The sequence below is a fragment of the Anabas testudineus genome, chromosome 16 (assembly GCF_900324465.2).
Source record: "Anabas testudineus chromosome 16, fAnaTes1.2, whole genome shotgun sequence".
NCBI classification, from domain to species: Eukaryota; Metazoa; Chordata; class Actinopteri; order Anabantiformes; family Anabantidae; genus Anabas; species Anabas testudineus.
Window position 1 is genome coordinate 19,917,691 of NC_046625.1, and position 19,695 is coordinate 19,937,385.

Below are 19,695 nucleotides of genomic sequence, written 5' to 3' on the forward strand. Positions count from 1 at the left end.
CTTTTAGACAAAAGAGAGACAAGGAAAATGAAAGGATTAGCAGAAGCAGAGGAACAGAGGGGAGAGGGGAAGGATTTCAAAGCCAGGGAGAGAGGAAGCAGAGAGGGGAAAAAAAGGAGGAGCCCTGGTGGGATTAGTGATAGGGGAGAGAGATGGTAGGATATCAAAACGGGTGAGCGTCAAAGAGAGGAAAGTAAGACCCAGCGAAAGAAGATGAGCCTGAGAAAAAAAAAAGGAGTTCAGAAAGAAACAGAGGTACAGTGTAGAAGAGACAGACAGAGAAGTTTGAGTGACAAAGTGATAGAAGGAGACCAGAACATCCAGGAAGCTGGAAAAGAGACCACTTCCCCAACAAGAGGAAGACAGACGGCGACAGAGAACATTATTGGGACAGACAAGACAGCATCATGTTTAACAATGAGGAAAGTCTAGTGACGTATGTTCATACACAGCTACATTACACATGACTGAGATTGTGCTCCAGGGTACAATTCATTCCATTCATTTCTACACATTTTGCAGCACAGAAGGTTTGATCTCCGTGTAAAAATGTCCACATTTCTACGTTTACTGCAAGGATGACATATATGTGACATCAGCGTGAATGAAAGTGATCCGTTTTAGACTGGCTGAGAAAAACAGTCTCACAAGCCCTGTGCTATTTATTTACAGCAGGTGAAGCTTCAACGAATTTGTGTTACAGACTGTTTAAACCCTGAGAATGATATGCTACGTGGACTGTTACTAGTTTTCAGTAATGTAATATCTCAGTAGTATAAAGGATTACATTTTGAATTTCAGTAATATTACAGTTACTCATTTTGTGTTTGACATTAATGATTGTTAATGTTAGGTTGATAACAGTATGGCTCTCAGTATTCAACTGTCAGCCTGTTCTGTCTGTTTCTGTCACCATTAGATGTGTTATTTTTGCAATGCTATACTGAAAATGTAGGTCTTAGTCTCTTTAATAGAATCCAACTAGAAATGATAGGAAATATGTAAATGATGAACAGCTTCTGTAGGCTAAATTGATAAATGCAGAGTGTGATCTCAAATCTGCAGTGGTTAAGGACAAAAACAGGAGTGGAAGACCAGAACAAATGACGAGAAGTAGACAGAAGAGGACCAGCAAGGACCCAGCTCAGCATCTGTCAGCTTCATCTGGATTAGTTGATCCTTCTATAGTCTGAAGAAGCTGAAGAAGCTTCATCAGAAATGGTCTTTGTGGAAGGAGAAGCAGCTAAGACACCACTGCTTGTGTTTTGGTTGTTCTAATGTAAAAACCAAGAAATAAATATAAATGACCATCTTCTATGTCTAATAGTGGCCTAAGCCTTTTGCACATCTCTGTATATGTTTGATTAGATTCAAATGAACCATCTAAGAATAAAAAGCAGTAATGAGTAATCTGGGCCCTAAACAATGTCAAACCCTTCATTATGCAACTCCTCCTCAGACATTTAAAACTATACACTATAGACTATAAAATATTCTTCAGGACCTGAGTATGAGGAAGACAGAGATAAACTTTATCTGTACAGAATATCACAGGCTAAATACATTTGTATTATTACTTTAAATAAATGACTGTGGCTGTACTGGGTGAATATCACATGCACAGTAAACTGTGAAACAGGAGGTGCTAGAAAACAATATGTGGTTTACTTTCATGGAAGTAGTAGGAGCTTCAGAATAAAAATCCTAAAAGGAACCTGTGAGTGTTGGCTGTGTTGGAGTGGGAGGCAGTGTCAGATGGGAGGGGAGGAGGAGTCTTGCTGTGTCTACATATGTAAAGCAGCAGGGAAGCAGCAGCGTGTCAGACTGAGGCTCTGGCCCAACCTGAGCTCCTTGCTGCTCCCTCCAACACATCAATCATCCAAAACAGGGCCATCATAGCCACGCTGCATGCTGGGAGACACACACGCGCAGGCACACTCACACTGCAGCACACTTAAATACAACCAACTGAACAAACACACACACACACACACACACACACACACACACACACACACACTGCTAAAATATGCAGTGAAGCATAGAGTTACAATTAAACAAAAGCCTTTCTTCAAAAAGGGCAGAGACGTACACATATACAAGAAATAAATAAGAAAATGACACAAAATACAGTGCACACACACACACACACACACACACACACACACACACACACACACACACACACACACACACACACACACACACACACACACAGATTCACACTCTCTCTTCTCCCAGTCTCACACAAAGCATGTAGACAACCAGAAATAGGTATCCTGTGCCCACAGGGTGCCCTGGCCCCCGACCATCTGTGATGGGTGCCAACACACAGTGGGTGATATTTACATGGAGACCCATCCCCCTGCAAACAAATGCACACACAAACACACACACACACACACACACGCACATACACACACACACACTAAAGAAAGGAAAGAAATACCCACAAAGGGCTGAGCGGATCGCTTGATCTCCCAAAACTCATTAAACATGCAGATATATGTAAATATATGCACCTCTAGAAATCCACCTTGGGCCAGAGCATTTCAGAGTGTGTTTGTGTGTGTGTCTGTGTGTGTATGTGTAAGCATTCGTGGGTGAAAGTACACGTTTGTGAGAAAGCGCGTGACTGTGTTTTCACTGTAGCAACTTGGCTTTGACAGCGTCTGCTAAACCTGATGCTGTATAGTCATATGCAGCTGCAGTAAAGTGTAGAGATGTATTTACACTTGTTCATCAGTGCTGATAATGTTCCTCTGGTACGAGTAGTGTATCAAACGAGTAACTAACAGGTAATAAGACTTTACTTATACATCAAAAGTAACCACATATAAGACGGTTGTGGGATTATATTCAATTTGCACTAAAGTGTCAATGTTAGCTTTGCAACTAGTAAGTCATTAGTTAGTATACTGTAGCCTCCTGCAGTTACTATACTAACACCCACTGTACTCGTGCTACAATTCAAGTGTAGAACATAACAATTAACAATTTACAGTTCACAGAATAAATGATCTGAAATGTGTTTCCATTTTTCTTTTGTTTTTTATAATTACTGTGTCACGCTGTATGTTACCATCGCTTACAAAGAATGTGAAGAATGATGTACTTTGAATCACTTTATCATCATTAGCTGATACACTTTCACTTGATACCTTTAATATAAACCTAATGCTGCTGTCAATAGCTGATAACTGACATTTAATATCATAAATTATAATAAAAAACAAACATGTTTTGGGGGGTTGAAAACCTGTGACAGTGTTTGGACATGTAATTATGTGGAATTCGATCTGAATGTTTTAGAGTAAGTCATCATCTTCCTACAGAACTGGAGTGCTAGTTACAGCTACCCCTCCACAGCTGTTCCATTATCTGGTTATACTGTTATCAGTTCATCACTGTGCGTCTTTGGTTTGTGTAATCTGCTAGGGAGTTAAAAAGGGAGGAACATGAGTGACTCCAGACGAAGCACCAGGGATGATGATGGTAAATATATCATCTGTCAGTCAGAGCCAGAGAGTGTGGCTGTGTATGTGTGTTTGTTTGTGCGTGTAGCCACAGCGCTGCAGGCTAAATAGTGTCATTATATTCCTACAGCAGCACTAGTCACAGTCAGCTTGAGTCTCAACGTCCCCTGGGAATCAGAGATGTCTCTGGTCAAAACCCACTGCCACCCTGCGACACACACACACACACGCACACGCATACACACACACACACACACACACACACACACACACACACACACACACACACACACACACACACACCCTGTGGACATGGCCACATGGAGCCAGGTTGGTAGAAAGACTATTTGCTGCATTACAATAAATTACACACTCACTTAAAAGGTTAGTTTACCTTAATAACAATGAGGCATTTTTTCCTCTCACCTAGTGAATATACTGTAGCTTAGGTTTTCCTTTTCCAGGTCTTGAGATATCTATCTCTCTCTAATATCTAACTACAGCCCACTTAATGGATGACATCACTGATAATCAATTTTTATTTAACTGAAACATTTGTGTCCAGAAACATGCCAAGGCCAGGGTTTTCATCATCACCCTGAATGATGAAGACACTGGCACTTGTTTAGTTTGGGTAGAAAAGTGCTGAGGATGCCACAAGGGAGAGCACACAATGTTAAATCTGGTCAAGGAAAGATAGGTTTAATATAATAAACATATGGTATTATGGCCCTTTTATCTGCCTATGAACTCTTGTTTATGGTAGCTCGAACTATTACACATTGCTTTTAAATCATGTGATTAATCAGTTCAGACTGGTTTATCTCCATCCTGAGGTTCTATATTGTGCAACGCTATTTCTGATCAACAGTGAGAGCTTAGCTGAGGCAACGCAGATGGCGCTAGAGCGAGCACAGGGAAGAGCAGACATGAGAAGAGAGAGTGTATTTCCAGCCCTTCAGTGTCATCTCCTTCACAGCACCGGAAGGTCAGCTGAGCCTCGAGCCATAACACTCCCTTTCCTCTTGAGTCTTGCTTTTATTCTAGCAGCACCACAGCGCTCTTTGACTATTGTCATCACGATGAATCAATATGCACTCTCCACAGACCTGCACCACCCCTCATTTGCTGCCCTTGGGATTTTAAATACTGATCTGAACAGTTTTTAAATACTGATCCTGCAAATAGTCCAGGGCCTCCATCTTATAGGTTACCCTTGACTCTTTACCTTTCCTCCTCCTGTCTGTTCTGTTAGTCCTCCTGATTATCCATTAAATAATAAACATATGTAAGGATGTTTTCTCCCTATTACAGACCATTATTAGGAGAACCATGATACTCAATCTGTAACAACAGTGTTTTGATGTGTGTCCTCTGTCCTTCTTTGTGCCTTTTCGTGAAAACTTCAAGCATCAACACTCTTATTTTGAGCGTTCAGCACTGTGTGTGTATGTGTGTGTGTCCACATCTCTCTCAAATCTACAGAAAAGTTGACAACCAGCAAAAAAACCAATCAGTGTGTATGTGTATCTGTGTGTGTGTGTGTGTGTGCTGATTAGCGGCGTGCTAAGGAATGCGGCACGTCAGATGCGAGAGTTAACTCATGTTGCGAGCATCGCAGTGACTCGTCTTGGCCCTCTGGTAATGAGCAGCAGCGCCGTTATGTGGCTCGGCTTCATGGTGTTTCCTCCCCGTCTCTGCGACACACTGGGCCCTGGTAATTGGTCACAGAGGGGACAGTAAATCTGTACGAGGGACGTGGGAGAGACGGAGACGGAGAGATAGAGAGAAAGAGCGCGTGTGTGTATGTGTATGTGTTTGTGTGTGATGCAGGAAGAGGCAGGTGATAGAGGACAGGGGGTGGGTGTCTTTCATCTTCACAGCTTTTTCTCTATAAACCTCCAACTGTTTACAAGGACTGATGCCTATTTGCCACTCAAACACACACATACATATACACAGAGAGTCCCCTCACCTCTACTAGCAGCTACCACCCACGTGTATATACAGTAAATGACCTCAGCGTGCTACTGTCTGTGAGTATGGATTCTAATCAGACGTTGGCAGTATTGTGTCTGTCAAACCCGGCCAAGGTTACTTAACCTTCAAATCTTAATTTCCCTTCCATTTTAGCTCCTTCCTCCATATCAAACATCACCACATCTATGGGAGAGAGAGAAAGAAAAAAAGGAAAAGAAGAGTGCGGGGAGGAAAATGAAGATTGCCATGCTTGGCTGAAGCTCGGAGATGAAAGTAGAGGATGATTCACATTGCTATGCCAAAATGAACTGAACCAAGCTGAGCTGAGCTGTGCTGTGCTGGGCTATTTTTAAACTTCTATACGCCGCTGTTACCGGAAGAGCGAAGCTGAGCAAATCATTTCTATATCATGAGAGACGGTATGTGAAAGAGGGGTTCCAGAAGGGTGTATGAAAATTTGTGTATAAGCTGTGCCAAGATTTTGTTTTGGCACATTTTGAAAGCAAGCTGCGTTACCTATCACATGTGCAGTCACAAATAGGAGTTTTTCATTGGATTCAAAGTCGCATCAAAAACATTAGTTTTGTTGTTGGGCTAAATGCTAAACACTAACATGCTCATAAATAACATGCAACCTGGTATAATATACTAATGTTTACCATGTTTATCATCTTCTCAATTTAAAATGCTAAAAGTTGCTAATCAGCACAACACAACACAGCACAACTGATGACTTTAATCTCTCACCCGGAGGGTCCAGAGGCCTCGTGGCTGCTCCCCCCAGCAGTGGACTGTCATCAGTGTCCAGTTTTCCAGGCCAGAAGTAGAAGCGTCATTGGGCCGCGTGTCCAGCAGCAGGGACACTGTGCCGCCTGGAGACTCCAAACTTACAGAGAGGTCACCGCGACACACAGCCCTGATGTTCACTCTCACCTGGTGAGAGACAGGTGGCAAGAAATGGGGAGAAAGGGAGGTGTGAACAAGATATACGCAAAAGAATACAACAAAAACAGGAAGAGAGACCAAGCTGTCTGGGCTTCTCAGCTTGTCCCTACCTCCACCTGTAGCTACTTATTGAGTGTGAAATAAGTGAAATAAGGAGTGGTCTATTTTTTTTAATAAGATAGTTTAATGATAAAATGTGCACGCTTTTATCTGAATGTTGAAACAAACCCCATTTGAATTAATACGCATACATGTCTTAGGGAAATATGATTGTTCATTTTTCCATTTTGGTGATTTGTTCTGGTGAAGTCAGACTAGCTGTCCCTCAGTCTAAACTAAACTACGCTATCTGGCTGCTCGCAGTAGATTCATGTTTACCTTGAAAATGGGACTGTTCTTCTGCTCTAAAGCTTGGCCAGAAAACAAGTAAGTGTATTTCTCAAAATGTCAAACTATTCCTTTAAAAATGCAGGATTCTGCAATTACAAGTGAAATCTGAACTAATACATCTGACACACGGATGAACAAAACCTTTGATTAGGTCACTAACAGTAACAATGCAGTGCTAAACATATTAACACTGTGTATTGTTTAAGTTTAAATCAAGTAGGAACCAGGAGGAGAACCAGGGGAACCAGGGGAATATTAGCTAAATGGTTTAAATAAGTGCATGTACCCCCCAATTCCCACCCAGTAAACACTCTCCTTGTCCCTGTTCATCACAAGCAGCACATCTGGTGTGACAATGGCACATTGCAGAGAGAGCCGCTAAGCTGCAAAAAGACTGACAGCCTGCTCCTGTTTACGGCGTGTTACCACGGCAACACGTCCATCAATCACACCTCGCAGCGATGGCCTGACCCACGCTTTCTGCCAGGGAGCAGAGCCGCAAAGATGAAGCCTTTTCAATTCACATGCTGACACACTCTCGCTTGCTCGCTCTCTTTCTCTCTCTCTCTCTCCTTGCTATTTCACAAGTACACACACTCACAAACGTAGACAGCTCGCACAGACTTGAGTGTGCACGTATGCAGACATGTACAGTACATATGCCTGCTGACACAGTCAAACATAAACACATTTGCATGTATGCGCCCGTACTCAAGAAAACACAGCTTTGCCATTTTCTGCAAACGACACAGGCGACACATTACACATCACAGCGTGATCCTTTTTTTATCTCTTCTGTTGTCAGATAAAACACATGACATAGAAACCCCCGAAAACAATTTGTACAGAATCTTCAAGCTTCCCTGATTGTTAGCAGGAGTTAAGCTGTGAATACACTTCTTTTAGATTTGTATCTTCTTTAAGACAACTGGGAACACTGGTGAGAAACAAAGGCTCCAAGATCAGATTTACTGCAAAACCACAATACAAGGGTATATGGGAGAATCGATGTATAGCTGGCTTTTAAACCATTTTTGCAAATTTCAATATTTCTGGGCGGGTTTTAAAACAGTAGTTAGGCATTTTTAGCTTAGGATAAAGACTGGAGACAGCTCTAAAGCTGAGTAGTTCATCCTCATCTTGTTTTTTTAATTCAACTGAAACCACACAGTGGAGCCAGGGTAGCGGTTTACTAGCTTTCACATGTGCTGGCGGCAGATTTATGTCAAATGGACGGGCATGAGTGGGTCTCTGCAACATGACATAAGTGAATAAGCATATTGTGTTTCCAAAAAAGCCAAACTCTTTCACATACATAATTAAGAATGGGTGCAAAGAAATATCAATATTTTATAGCAATATTCAGATTTTTTTATGTTTGAATCAGTGCTAGAAGAAACAATAACAAACTTTTCAAAAATGTCCCATGTTTATGCTATTTGACTTTGCTCATTTAAACTTCTGCCTTACCTGAACATGCTCCAGGGTGTTGATCTCATTAGCCCTCCCATGACAGGCCTCTGATAGGATGTTCACACTGACTCCACCTCCTGGAGATAGGCCTCTAACCAATCCAAAAAAAAAAAAAAAAGAAAAGAAAAAGAAAGAAATCAGCACATCTGTCGCTCAATGGCCAGACTTCTGTCTTCCATGCTTTTTACACACTCACACACACATAAAGCAGTGACAGTACAGATGAAGATAAGGTTATTGATCCCTGTGGGGAAGCTGCTTTGTTGAGGCAGGTCAAGTAAAAGGTAGTGAAAGTCAGAAACTGAGGCCACAAGTAGCATATACAAGATATCAAACATCTGTAAAGAGCAATAAACACTGAACATATAGAAGATACTGCTTCAAAAAGCTGTTTTACCTATTGGTATGAAGTGGGACTTCCTGCATGCACTTCCTCTGTGGAGCAACAGTGTTGAAGTGTGCGGCCTGCTGTACCATCAGCCCTGCATCCAGTAGTCCAAATCCATACCTGAAACAAGTGGAGAACGTGCCCTCTGTTACAGGGTAAATGTGATATATGATAAACACGGGCGTGCTGTTGCACTTCCATCCTCACATGTGAATCAGAGGCTCGTCGTGTGGACGTCCGAACGTGCTGCAGGGGCAGAGTAAGTGCTAATGGCTCCGACATGAGGAGGCAACAAGTCATTGACGAAGATGATGTTGTGCTCTGACACAATCGCTTCCCACTCTGTCCGGGCTCAGGCGGAGGGCTGCTGTTTGTGCTGCCTGTAATTGCCTGGAGGATTGATTCTGAACAATGTGCCATCTCACGGACTGTAATCAAGCCTCATTATTCATTCTTTACCGCCCCAATCTGGGTGCTGGAGACACAATGGGCTACCCTTAAGCGCCGTAGCTGGCTGGTGGCTGTATGACCACTGCCTACCTTACTCTCTCTCTCTCCCCCACTCAACTGCTCCTGCTTCACCGTCTCTTTACATCTCTTTAGAATCATCTGCTCTCATCTTTCCTCTCTTCCCTCTCTTCTTCTCCTTACATTCTCCTTCACTCTCCTCCATCAGACTGAATTTCTTGCATTAGAACTCTCCACAGCTGCTTCAGTGTTGCTGAAACCACAGTCTTCTTTAAGTTTCACCTTAATTGTCCCTCCAATCTTTCATTTTCATGCGCTCTCCCTCTCTTTCAGTTCTTTCTTGTTAAAATCACAGGCCCCAGACTGAGTAACAGGGCTGTAACAACCTTCCTCCCTCCTCCTTCTTGGAAATCCAGAGGGGGTGACAAAGAGCTAATTTCTGTCATTATTACCATACAGACCTTATGCCGTTAATCTGCAATAAGTGAAATTCATTATCCTGATGACGGGGTCTCAGCAGCAGAGACAGAGACAGGAGAAAGGAGAGAGCTGATCAATAACTCAATCTGCTGCCCTGCATGGGGCTCCATCTCCTCTGTCTCAGACTGTCAGTGTGTCTGAGGAGGAGAGGCAGGAGCTGCAGCCCAAACCTTCCTCCTAAGAGCGCGCCGTGCGATCAATGGACACAATTTAATCAGCCACTATCACCACCAATGACTTTTAGCATGTAGGGCCCAACATAATAGCATTAGGCAGACGGGCGTGTGGGGTTGAGGTGCGCTGCTGAAGTTCAAGGTCATGCATGAGTTTTAAGAGCTGTGAAGTTAGATCAAGTTGACAAGAGATGACTGTAGACTAGTGACTGACTAGATCTGTGACTAATAAATCAATCATTGACATGGAGCCTTACTGAGTATGGAGACCATAATTATATATACTGTATTATATGTTTGGTAAAATGTTCTAAATCTGCTTAGTTGACATGAAAGGCAACTGTGATCGTTCATATTTAAAGAAGCGTTCACACTCCTTTTAGTTATTTTTACAGCTTGCTCTGTTGTAACGACACTAGGGGGCTGCATTTTTATGCAGTGCTTAAGTCAGTGTGAATGCAACCTTAGGCTGGTGCTATTCTATATTTTTCTTAGTGTTAAAAAAAAACTAATAATGTGTCATTTTGTCTTTATTGTGACCTCCCCAAGCATCTTAATGGCCCACTGCTCAAAGCCCATTAATTCCTACACTAGGTATAGGTATCCTTAACAGATAGTTCCATAAAAATGTTACACATTGTCTGTGACTATTAATGGCATCAGTGCAGAGTATGTTGGATTGACTCTAGTGCAACATATAACATACGTCACTGTGCTTTTAATAGTTCTCAGACAAGATTTTAGCTACATTTAATTGATCAGTTTATTGTTGTTTTTCTTTTTATGGAATCAGCTGTGGGGTCCTGGTGGTGTAGTTGTTATCACTATTGCCTCACAGCAAGAAGGGCCCAGGTTGAAATCCATGGGTCTGCAGGGTGCCCCCCATATCTGTGTGGGCTCTCTTCATCTATAGACATGGAGGGTAGAGTTAATTGTTCAATCTAATTGTCCGTCTCTTTATCTATGTGTCAGCCATGTGATGTCAGGGTGTACCCCACCTCTCGCCCAGTCACAGCTGGGATAGGCTCTAGCTCTCCTGTGACCGTTAACAGGGAAAGCAGTAAGAAAATGAATGGATGGAATAAATTGACTACAGAAAAAAACAGAGTATAGCCAGGGTACACACCTTTTCACTATTGCATGCCTCTACACAGTCCTGGTATTTTAAAGAAACTTCTACAGCACCTTACTGTGAATAATTGTCAAGATTTAGAATCAAGGGTTTCTCATGTACTGTTGTTGTGGAGTTGACTCACACAACAACTGTACACAAGAACATACACAAACAACAACAATCGATCACGCAAGATGTTTCGCAGTGTGCGGAGACCTTATACCCTGACATCCCATAAAACAGAAACTCTCTGTGACCGGGGCATGCCACCTTGCTCCCTTTTAGTGATTAAATATACCCTCCCCACCCCGTAACCCTTAGCGATAACTGTGCACCTATTAAATCCTATAGCTACTGCAGATCGATCGGGCCTGCCAGCCATAAACTCACACAGACATATACATAGAGAAAGCTGCAGGAAACAGGTTTACCCACGACAGGACATGATGAAAATGACAGATTTTATGTCCTCTGCCATGTCAATGAAACACTACCTCAGAGCTGAGCCACTTTTCAGGAAGTGTCTCTGGTCTTTCAGCTTTTAGAGAATAGCATTCAGCATTCAGGGGGAGTGGAGTGATTTCTTCAGATAGAAATAAGTGCGGAACAGGGTTTGTAGCTGTCGTGGTTTCCAGTTTAATCACACGATTTGTACATTTTCTTTGAATGTGATTGAGACTTTTGGACATACTACAAAAATGTTTCAAATTAAAATGTCTTTAAGATAAAAACCCACATAATGTAATGCATGTCAAATAATTAGTCAGAAAATGCAGTCATCCAATTTTCAACTTGTTCTTTCTCCACCTCCTGCGTGGTCGGAGGGAGGTTGCGCCAAGCTGACTACAGAGTGACAGCCGATCTTCTGTCCACGCAGCACGAAGCATGTTAAACCCCTGACCCCCCGCCTCCACGCAAATCGAATCTGCGGCCATCGAATATTCTGCGTCCACTCTCTCTTCTCACTGGCGAATGCCCTTGCAAACTCAAACTCCCTCCTTCTTTTTATCCATTAGGATGAAGGCCACTCCCCCCCACAGAGCCTCTTTGTAACTGTCAAGGAACCCTTTTCACTTTTTGTTATGCGGGCCTTCCCAGGTCCTTTCTCTGTTGATATTCACACCATCTGCCAACAGCAGAGGAAGGTGCACACAAATCCAACTAGCACTGAAACATCAAGATCTCCAGGGTCAAGGTCTTTGCGTCATCTTTGCACACAGCATTAAAAACAAACCTTTAACAACTGCGATGCTGAAACCAAAACAGATTTTTTTGAAGCCATCCGGGGACCTAGCTACAGCGGTCTCACCCCTTGTTTGCAGTGGTACGTCCTGCTAAAGCCCCCCACCCCTCCCACCAATAGAAGTGGCTGTAAAGAATCACTCAAGCCGCACTAAGCAGCTGCCTGTGAGTTAGGTCATTTTCCCAGGAGCCACAGAGTGGGCATTGGCAGGACCTCAAAAAGAGGGGAAACCATCTGTTCAGTGCCTGAAAAGGTTGGTGACACCTTCTGTGGTACCAACAACTTCTAATTAAGTGGCCAGGAATGCAGCAGCAGCTCCAGTGCATGATTGGTGGACTTGCCTTAGTTATCCTGATGACAACATAGCAGACCCCCCCGTTCAATTTCATGCATGCCTCCATCACATCTGGCCACAGACCAGTAAAAAAAGTGAATGAAGAGTAGATACATGAATTGCTTGGTGACTAGAGTAGCCAACAAAATGTTTTCACCTTTGTCTTCTATGATTTCTCTCCTCCTTCTGTGTTAATTGAATGTTTATCAGGAGCATGAGAAACCGCATTAGCCCTATGGTCAATTCCAGCGAGGTTTGTTTCTGTTATATCATGATGCACTAATTTTATTAACATTAGGATTTAAATGAAATAACAAATAGACTTAACATTCATCTGATTTCCATCGCTCTCACAGCCAAATCTGCTGCTCAGAAATGTTACTAATTAGGCTTATTAAGTAATTAAGAAGAGGTCTTAATTATATGTGTGCCACTGGGACTTGCACGGCTGTAACCATGAAAATGCTGCGCTGCGCTGCTCAGCTTCGTCGGTTTGGATATTACACAATTTCACCCTCTTCATTGTTCTGAATGTGCTTTTATAGAGAAAAGATTGTGAAATATATTTTTAGGGGGATGTATTAGGCAAATATCTCCTCTGATGTGAAATTATAGACAGAGGAACACTCAGCAGCCTCCAGCAACACAGTCTCCAAATGTCAAGTGACTCACCTTGCAAAGAGTTAAAAGTTTAATGAAATATACTGCGGGGAGGAAAATGAGGCGTTTGGCACGGCAATGGACTTAGTCTCAGGAGAATGCACACCAAACGGCTCTGTCAGTCTTTACAGCCATCAGTCAAAGCAGCAGCCAGCCGTCCCCTTCTCTTACACAAGGAGACTTCTCTGGAAGCCACGATGATCTACGCACCATGACCTCACTCTCAGTGTCCAACATATTTTGATTTGTGGCTCCAGTGTTATTCAAACACAAATTCAAAAGAGGATGAAATTCAGTAGAGAGCTTTTGTTGGACGCACACCAAGGTACAGTCCGTTTAGATGTCTCTGCCCTTGTGGGGAAAGAGAGAGGGAGAGAGAGAGAGTTGGAGGGACAGAGTAAGCGCTGCACTACAAGCTTGGCATAAGATTCCCTCCCAGGCCCCGAGTGCTTTCCTTTCACTCCAGACAAAGCAAACACTGAACCAGGAGGCTTTGTTTGCCTCCTCTGAGGGACAAGCGTTTGATGCCATATCACTACATGTGACAGAGCAAACACAAATCTAACAATCAAAAACAGTGTGGTTTTTTTCAGTTCTTAATTGAACACAGTGATATTTGCTACATAACTTCATCCTGGGAATTACATCAAATGAAAATGTCGGCAATATCTATGTATTTTATAACACAGTGATAGGAAATATGAAATGTGTTTTATTTAGTCATGTATTGCATCTGGAATGTCACACCATCCAAATAATGGTTAAAAACCAAAACCAAAACAAAATAAAGTCAGTAAGTATCAAGGTGATCTCAAGGTGGGGTCCATCTATCTATCAGGTTTATTGTTGTACATCTGTTTTTGCACTGTTTTCCAGAAACTTGGCTAATATTGATGTAAATAGTGACTACAGCTCAGTAAACTACAGAGCAGATGTAGCAACAACTGTGGCAGCGACATAATTTAACTCTAAATGAGAAGGACTGGAGGTACTGGCTGTTGTGGAACTTTATTTTGAAATTTCCTCTGTTTTTCTAACCCTCTAGCAAAAAATCTAAATTGCTACTTGTACATGAATTATGCATTAGAAGAGGTTTAGAGGAGCACAGGGTCCATGCAACCCCCCACCCGTCTTGTATCGCAGTAGGGTGGAGCTGGGTGGTGTGTGTGTGTGCGTGTAGGGGTTTGGGTGGAGGGGTGTACAGGCACCCCTCTGTTTGCCTGCTGCACCCCCCTGCAGGGAGACACGGCACCCCCTGCAGGAGGTGCAGCGCTCCGCTTCCCCTGTCCCTCAGGGCAAGTCAGTGTATGCCACACACACAACACACACGCTTGGCACATTCAGCCCAGTTTATCTGTTGGCCCATCAATCAAATGCACATCTACACACACACACACACACACACACACACACACACACACACACACACACACACACACACACACACAATTACCAGCAACATTTTTGACTCTGTGCATAACAACTGGAGGATTACAATCCAGAACATTTTATGCCTTATTCTGTGAAAAGCACAAGTAAAAAGTGAGGAAGAGGATAATGAAGAGGTTGAGATAAGGTACTACATTTGTCTTAACAACTAACTTCCCTGAATAACTGGTCATGATTTGAGGTCAAACAAACACACACCCACCTGCAATCTCTCTCCCTTTTAAAGCACATTTATAGAGAGCACATGTTCAGGCACAGAGTAACTGACACGGCCAGAAAAAAAGAGGAGGTCTGGATAATTAATTAATCTATGTGGCCGGGGCAGAGACACAAGGCCAGTTTTACAATCCCACCAGGGACACAAAGAGGGAGAGAGAGACAGACCTGTTACTGGACAGACTGGTCACACTGCATTAGGCGTGTCTGCACACTGGTATTACACACAAGCATGCAAACATTTTATACTGCACTAAAAAGATGCACATAGGTTCTGTTTTCAGACACACACAAGTACAAAATCAGCTGATGTGGTTGTGATGGTGTTGATCTTCAGTCAAGCAAACTTCTTTCTACCAAGGACTCCTTTCCACACTAAAATATGTGCGTTGAATTTGTGGCCACCTATTAGTGCTGCTTTGAGCTAGTTCCCAAACTTTTTTTACACACCAACTGATCAGATCGCGTGCACGACCTCCTGCACCAGTTGAAAACATCATTATAAGAGTGTTGACAGTGACAAAGTGGTGGAACGGCTCAAACAATGAGCCACAACTCGCTGTAAAGCTCTGCAATGGCCAGATAAGGCTGGAGATGTATCTATTAATTCATTAATAATTTTCATCACTAGAATAGCCAGCTGGTTACAGCGCATGTCTCGGGTATCAAATTGACATATTGCTGAAAAAATTCCAGTGATGCTGTATCTGGGTGTTTTGGTGATGTAACAACTGGATTTAATGTTATTTTCCTCTCGAACAGATTGTAAGACAGTGTGTTATAGAAAAAAAAGGAGAATCACTTAAATGTGCAACAGAGCATGCAAATACAGTACAAATGAGCCTGATCAAAATAAATTTGACAACTTACTGTAAACGCAACAGAACATTACAGTATGTAATGATGATACACTCCACTTAGGTGAAGCTCGAGGTGGAGGAGTGTAATGTAAGAGAGAAGTCTAGCTTTTCCACAGTCCTAGACAGTTTGTCTGACAGACTCAGGGTGGGATCTGGAACTTGAGAGTATTTTTCCCCCTTTTTCACTACAAGCCTGTGTTAATGGTTGTCAGATCTAACAACAGGATTGGAGAACACAACACACAACACACACACACACACACACACACACAGCTCACTTGAGGAGGGAAGTGGCAGGTACATCACGTCTATGGTAATAGAACAGCAGATGGAACTGGCAGGCACACGCAGCACCTTGTGCTTTGACACACACACGTGCGCACGCACACACACACACACACACATACCCTTACATGTGCACACACCCACTTGTTCATACATCACAAAAAAAATAAAAAAAACACACTGACACAAACATGCAAGAACAAGCTGCTTTTACCTTAAGGTGATGAAATATCATGTCTGAAAATAGATAACCTGCACATGCGCTCAACGCGACGGGCGTCTGACTTTCTCCTGTCGCTGTGTTAAAAGGTGCAGGTCAGTTATAAATGGCTTCTTGCTTATAGGACAGAAAGGTGTCAGGAGTGCTGGCCCTGGAAGGTGTTGTTGTCTGTTTCTGACCTGTCTCTGCGGGGCATTGTGTGAGCGACTGCGTAGCTACTGGCCCTGATAATCTCAGAGATAAATCATCTTTAGTCACTCTATAACAGCCTGACAGACAGACAGGCCTAAGTACCTGGGAGGGTGGCAGAGGGACACTTTAAAACCTCCAGTGATGAGGAGTATTGCCGTGAAGAAAACAGTTAGCCGCCCCAAGCTCCCTCCTATCCCCTTGAGTATCTGGCTGCCATTTTGGCTACGTCTCAAGGCACTATTCCGGCTCTATCTCATGTCACCGTCCTGGCTGTTGTTCAATTCTCACGTTGGCTCCTGTTCAGCCTCCATTCTGGCTCCGGTTCAAGCTCCACAGTGTCTGTGTTTCAGAGGCTTCTTTGTGGCTATGTTTCAGCAATCCCCCCCAGCACCCCACCCCTCTACCCCCTCCCTCCCCTCTTTCAGTTTCAGCACCCCAGGTAGCTGGTCTCCTGCCCAGCCTGCAGATCAGTGGGAGATCCAGGCTCAGGCCTTTTGTTTGGTGTGGCATTTTGCCTTTGTTTTCCCATCTCGCCTGTAATCTAAACACCCAAAACATCTCATGCTTGACAAATCGGCCCTGAGACGAGGGAGCAGCGGAAGACAAACGGCTGGAAGCGGTTCAACCCCAGGCAGGACTGATGGTGTCCGACTGGGCCTGACCTCCCAAAGGTTAAAGACACGTTCACTTACAAAGCAATCAATTACCCAGACTGTGTGGGCGCTTTTAACCAACCTCCCCTCCTGCCTTCCACACAGCCGGCGTTATTGATGAGGGTCCCATTGTCCAACACACTCCAACATGGAGTGTGTATTACATTTCACAATTGAAATAAATCTCAGATTCGTGGTGTTAATGCCTACCTGAACCTCTCTCCCTCCTATATCGTCTTTCTCACCCCCTCCTCCACCTCTCACCTCCCCTTTCCTGCCTCTCTCCCTCCTCTCTGCAGGTTGTTGTAGCAGGTTTATTCTGGTAGTTGGGTTCCGTGGGCCCCGGCAGGCCCCTCAGCTGGTCCGCTGGGTTTGTAATTACCATTTCATTAAGAATGACAGTTTCGGGGGTTGAAGCACCATTTCATCCGGGTCTCGCGGGGAAGGCGCTTGCCAAATTTCCAGTGTGAGTGGCAATTATCTCTCTTCATGTCTGCAATTCACCATTTTGTACTTAGTGGCTTGACAACGGCTAGGAACATTTTGTTGGAGTAATAATAGGTCTGAGATATTTACTCTGTAACCCACTCATGCTTAGCTCTGTGAACAGACTGACATGAGCTATTAGAAGAGATAGAAACAAACTGTAGATAAGCACCACACTACTTCTTAACATCCACGATGCACAAAAAGTGGTATTTCAATATGGTTTCCATAAAGCTGCACATAAACTGATTAGTTAGAGCTCTGAGAATAAATTCAAGGTTCAATTTATTTTATGTACAGTATAAGGTGATTTGGGATCTCAGTACGTGTTTGTGTCGTATATTTTTAATTTGGATTCAATCATCATGTACTTTTTGGCTTCCTGTAATGTTTCTCGAAGGGACACTTGCCAAAAATCCCTCGTAATCTCAGTGGAGCTACTTCAAGTGTAAATGTTCAAATAAAGTATTACATTATGTGTTTAGATGTGCCATGTATGTTCAGTTCACTTCACTGCGTTCTCCATGGAATAGTTACAGCACCAGAAGTGTAACCACTTTGCTTATAAACATCTATCATTTTTATGTGCTCTCCACGACCTTCATTCTCTTTGAATGCCAACATTTTTATAATTGCTTTCTCTTGTCTCTTAATGTACAGCTTCTACACTTACACATATTTACCTGCATTGGAAGGTACTCTATATGCATTAAACGACAAGTTCACAGGTTTTAAAACTCACATTCCCATGTGCAAGTATAGTTAATGCTAATGTGAGGATTCACCAGTTTCAATCAACACGTTTTTGTGGCATTACGGTTTTGGTGCGAGTCAATGTATTTTTGAATGAGTGAAACTCTACAGGCATTAATGGAAAACGTGGCTTAAGTGGATGCAGGGCAAATAATGTACAGGACTCACAAGCTGCACATATAGAAGTTTACATTTCAAGTGACTGGGTTGCAACAGAAAAACCTGGGTATTTCTTTGTATAAAATTCCCTTTTTGTTTTTTGTGTTCTAGTCTGAGTAACAGTTATTTTAACCTGTGAGTATAGTGATTAAAATTAGCATAAAATACTGTGCTTGTAGAAAGTAGTGAAATTGTTTTCCATTGAGGAGCACATATCCATCAGATGCCAAACAAGCATCACTAGATATAGGAGAAAAGGGATCCCAATAGGAGAAAATAGCTTTCAAAAACTCAGCTCAGTCCCTTTGACAGACCAATGTTTTTGCATTGTTCTTGTCAGCAGACTAATGATAGAAACACAAAAAGTTTGTTACAAATTTTCACACAAGAAGATATTAACTATCATCATCATCATATACAGCATGCAAGTACGTTAACCTTTTGGAATTTCATGATTTTCTGAATTAACTTGTCATAAAATATGAACTAAACATCAATTAAGTCAAAAGTATTAACAAACACAATGTGCCTAAAGTAATAAAATGAAAAATTCAGATCTTTCATGTCTTTATTAAGAACAACGATAAAAACTTCATGGTCTACAGTTAGGCAATCTACAAATGGAGACACTTTGGGACTCAGGCTACTCTACCAAGAAGAGGACGGCCAGTTAAAATGACCTTGAAGAGCACAACAAACACTCATCAATGAGGTAAAGAAACAACCCAGAGTGACAGCCAAAGTGGCTAACATCTGTGTTCATGAGTCTACAGTAGGTAAAACATTGATCATTTTATGATAAATCAATGCAGAAAACCACAAAATTCCAAAAGGTTCACATACTTTTTCACACCACTGCACAGACAGTATAGTATGTACAGACAGTATGCCATTCGCCACTCCACATTCCCCCTTCAGTTTTCCTATGACTATTTGATTACTGACCCAGCCCCCAAGGGGAGTATAGTAACACAAAAAACTAATTTGTACTAAAATTAGTGAAGCTGTGAAAGACACCTACTGCTACATCCTGGTGGTCTGTCTTTAAAGCAAGAACTGGGGATTTCGGACCTCCCCTTGTAAGTAGTCCGTCTAGGAAGAGATCACTTCATGGCCAGTATGGGGTGGAATATTTTACAAATAACTATTTCTGTGTACATTCAATATACAAGCACTTTATTATGATTATCTTGTAAAAAATGTGAATGTTTACATTTGTAAATGTCTGTGTAAATGAGTGTGAACAGCAAACGGGAGACAGGAAGTGTGTCAGCCTCGTAAGTGTGTGGTGTCCACTG

At 42.6% G+C, this 19,695-nt stretch overlaps 1 protein-coding gene across 1 annotated transcript in view; it reads right to left on the reverse strand.

Annotated features, from left to right (window-relative positions):
• The window catches only part of LOC113169465 (furin-like protease kpc-1), a 133,712-nt gene that overhangs the window by 11,640 nt on the left and 102,377 nt on the right, over window positions 1–19,695 (reverse strand). Inside the window, exons 15-17 of the mRNA XM_026370864.1 lie at window positions 8,662–8,772; window positions 8,262–8,355; window positions 6,204–6,389 (exon numbers count right to left, since the gene is read on the reverse strand). Coding sequence (XP_026226649.1) covers window positions 6,204–6,389; window positions 8,262–8,355; window positions 8,662–8,772 — 391 coding nt within the window. The remainder of the gene's footprint in view (window positions 1–6,203; window positions 6,390–8,261; window positions 8,356–8,661; window positions 8,773–19,695) is intronic.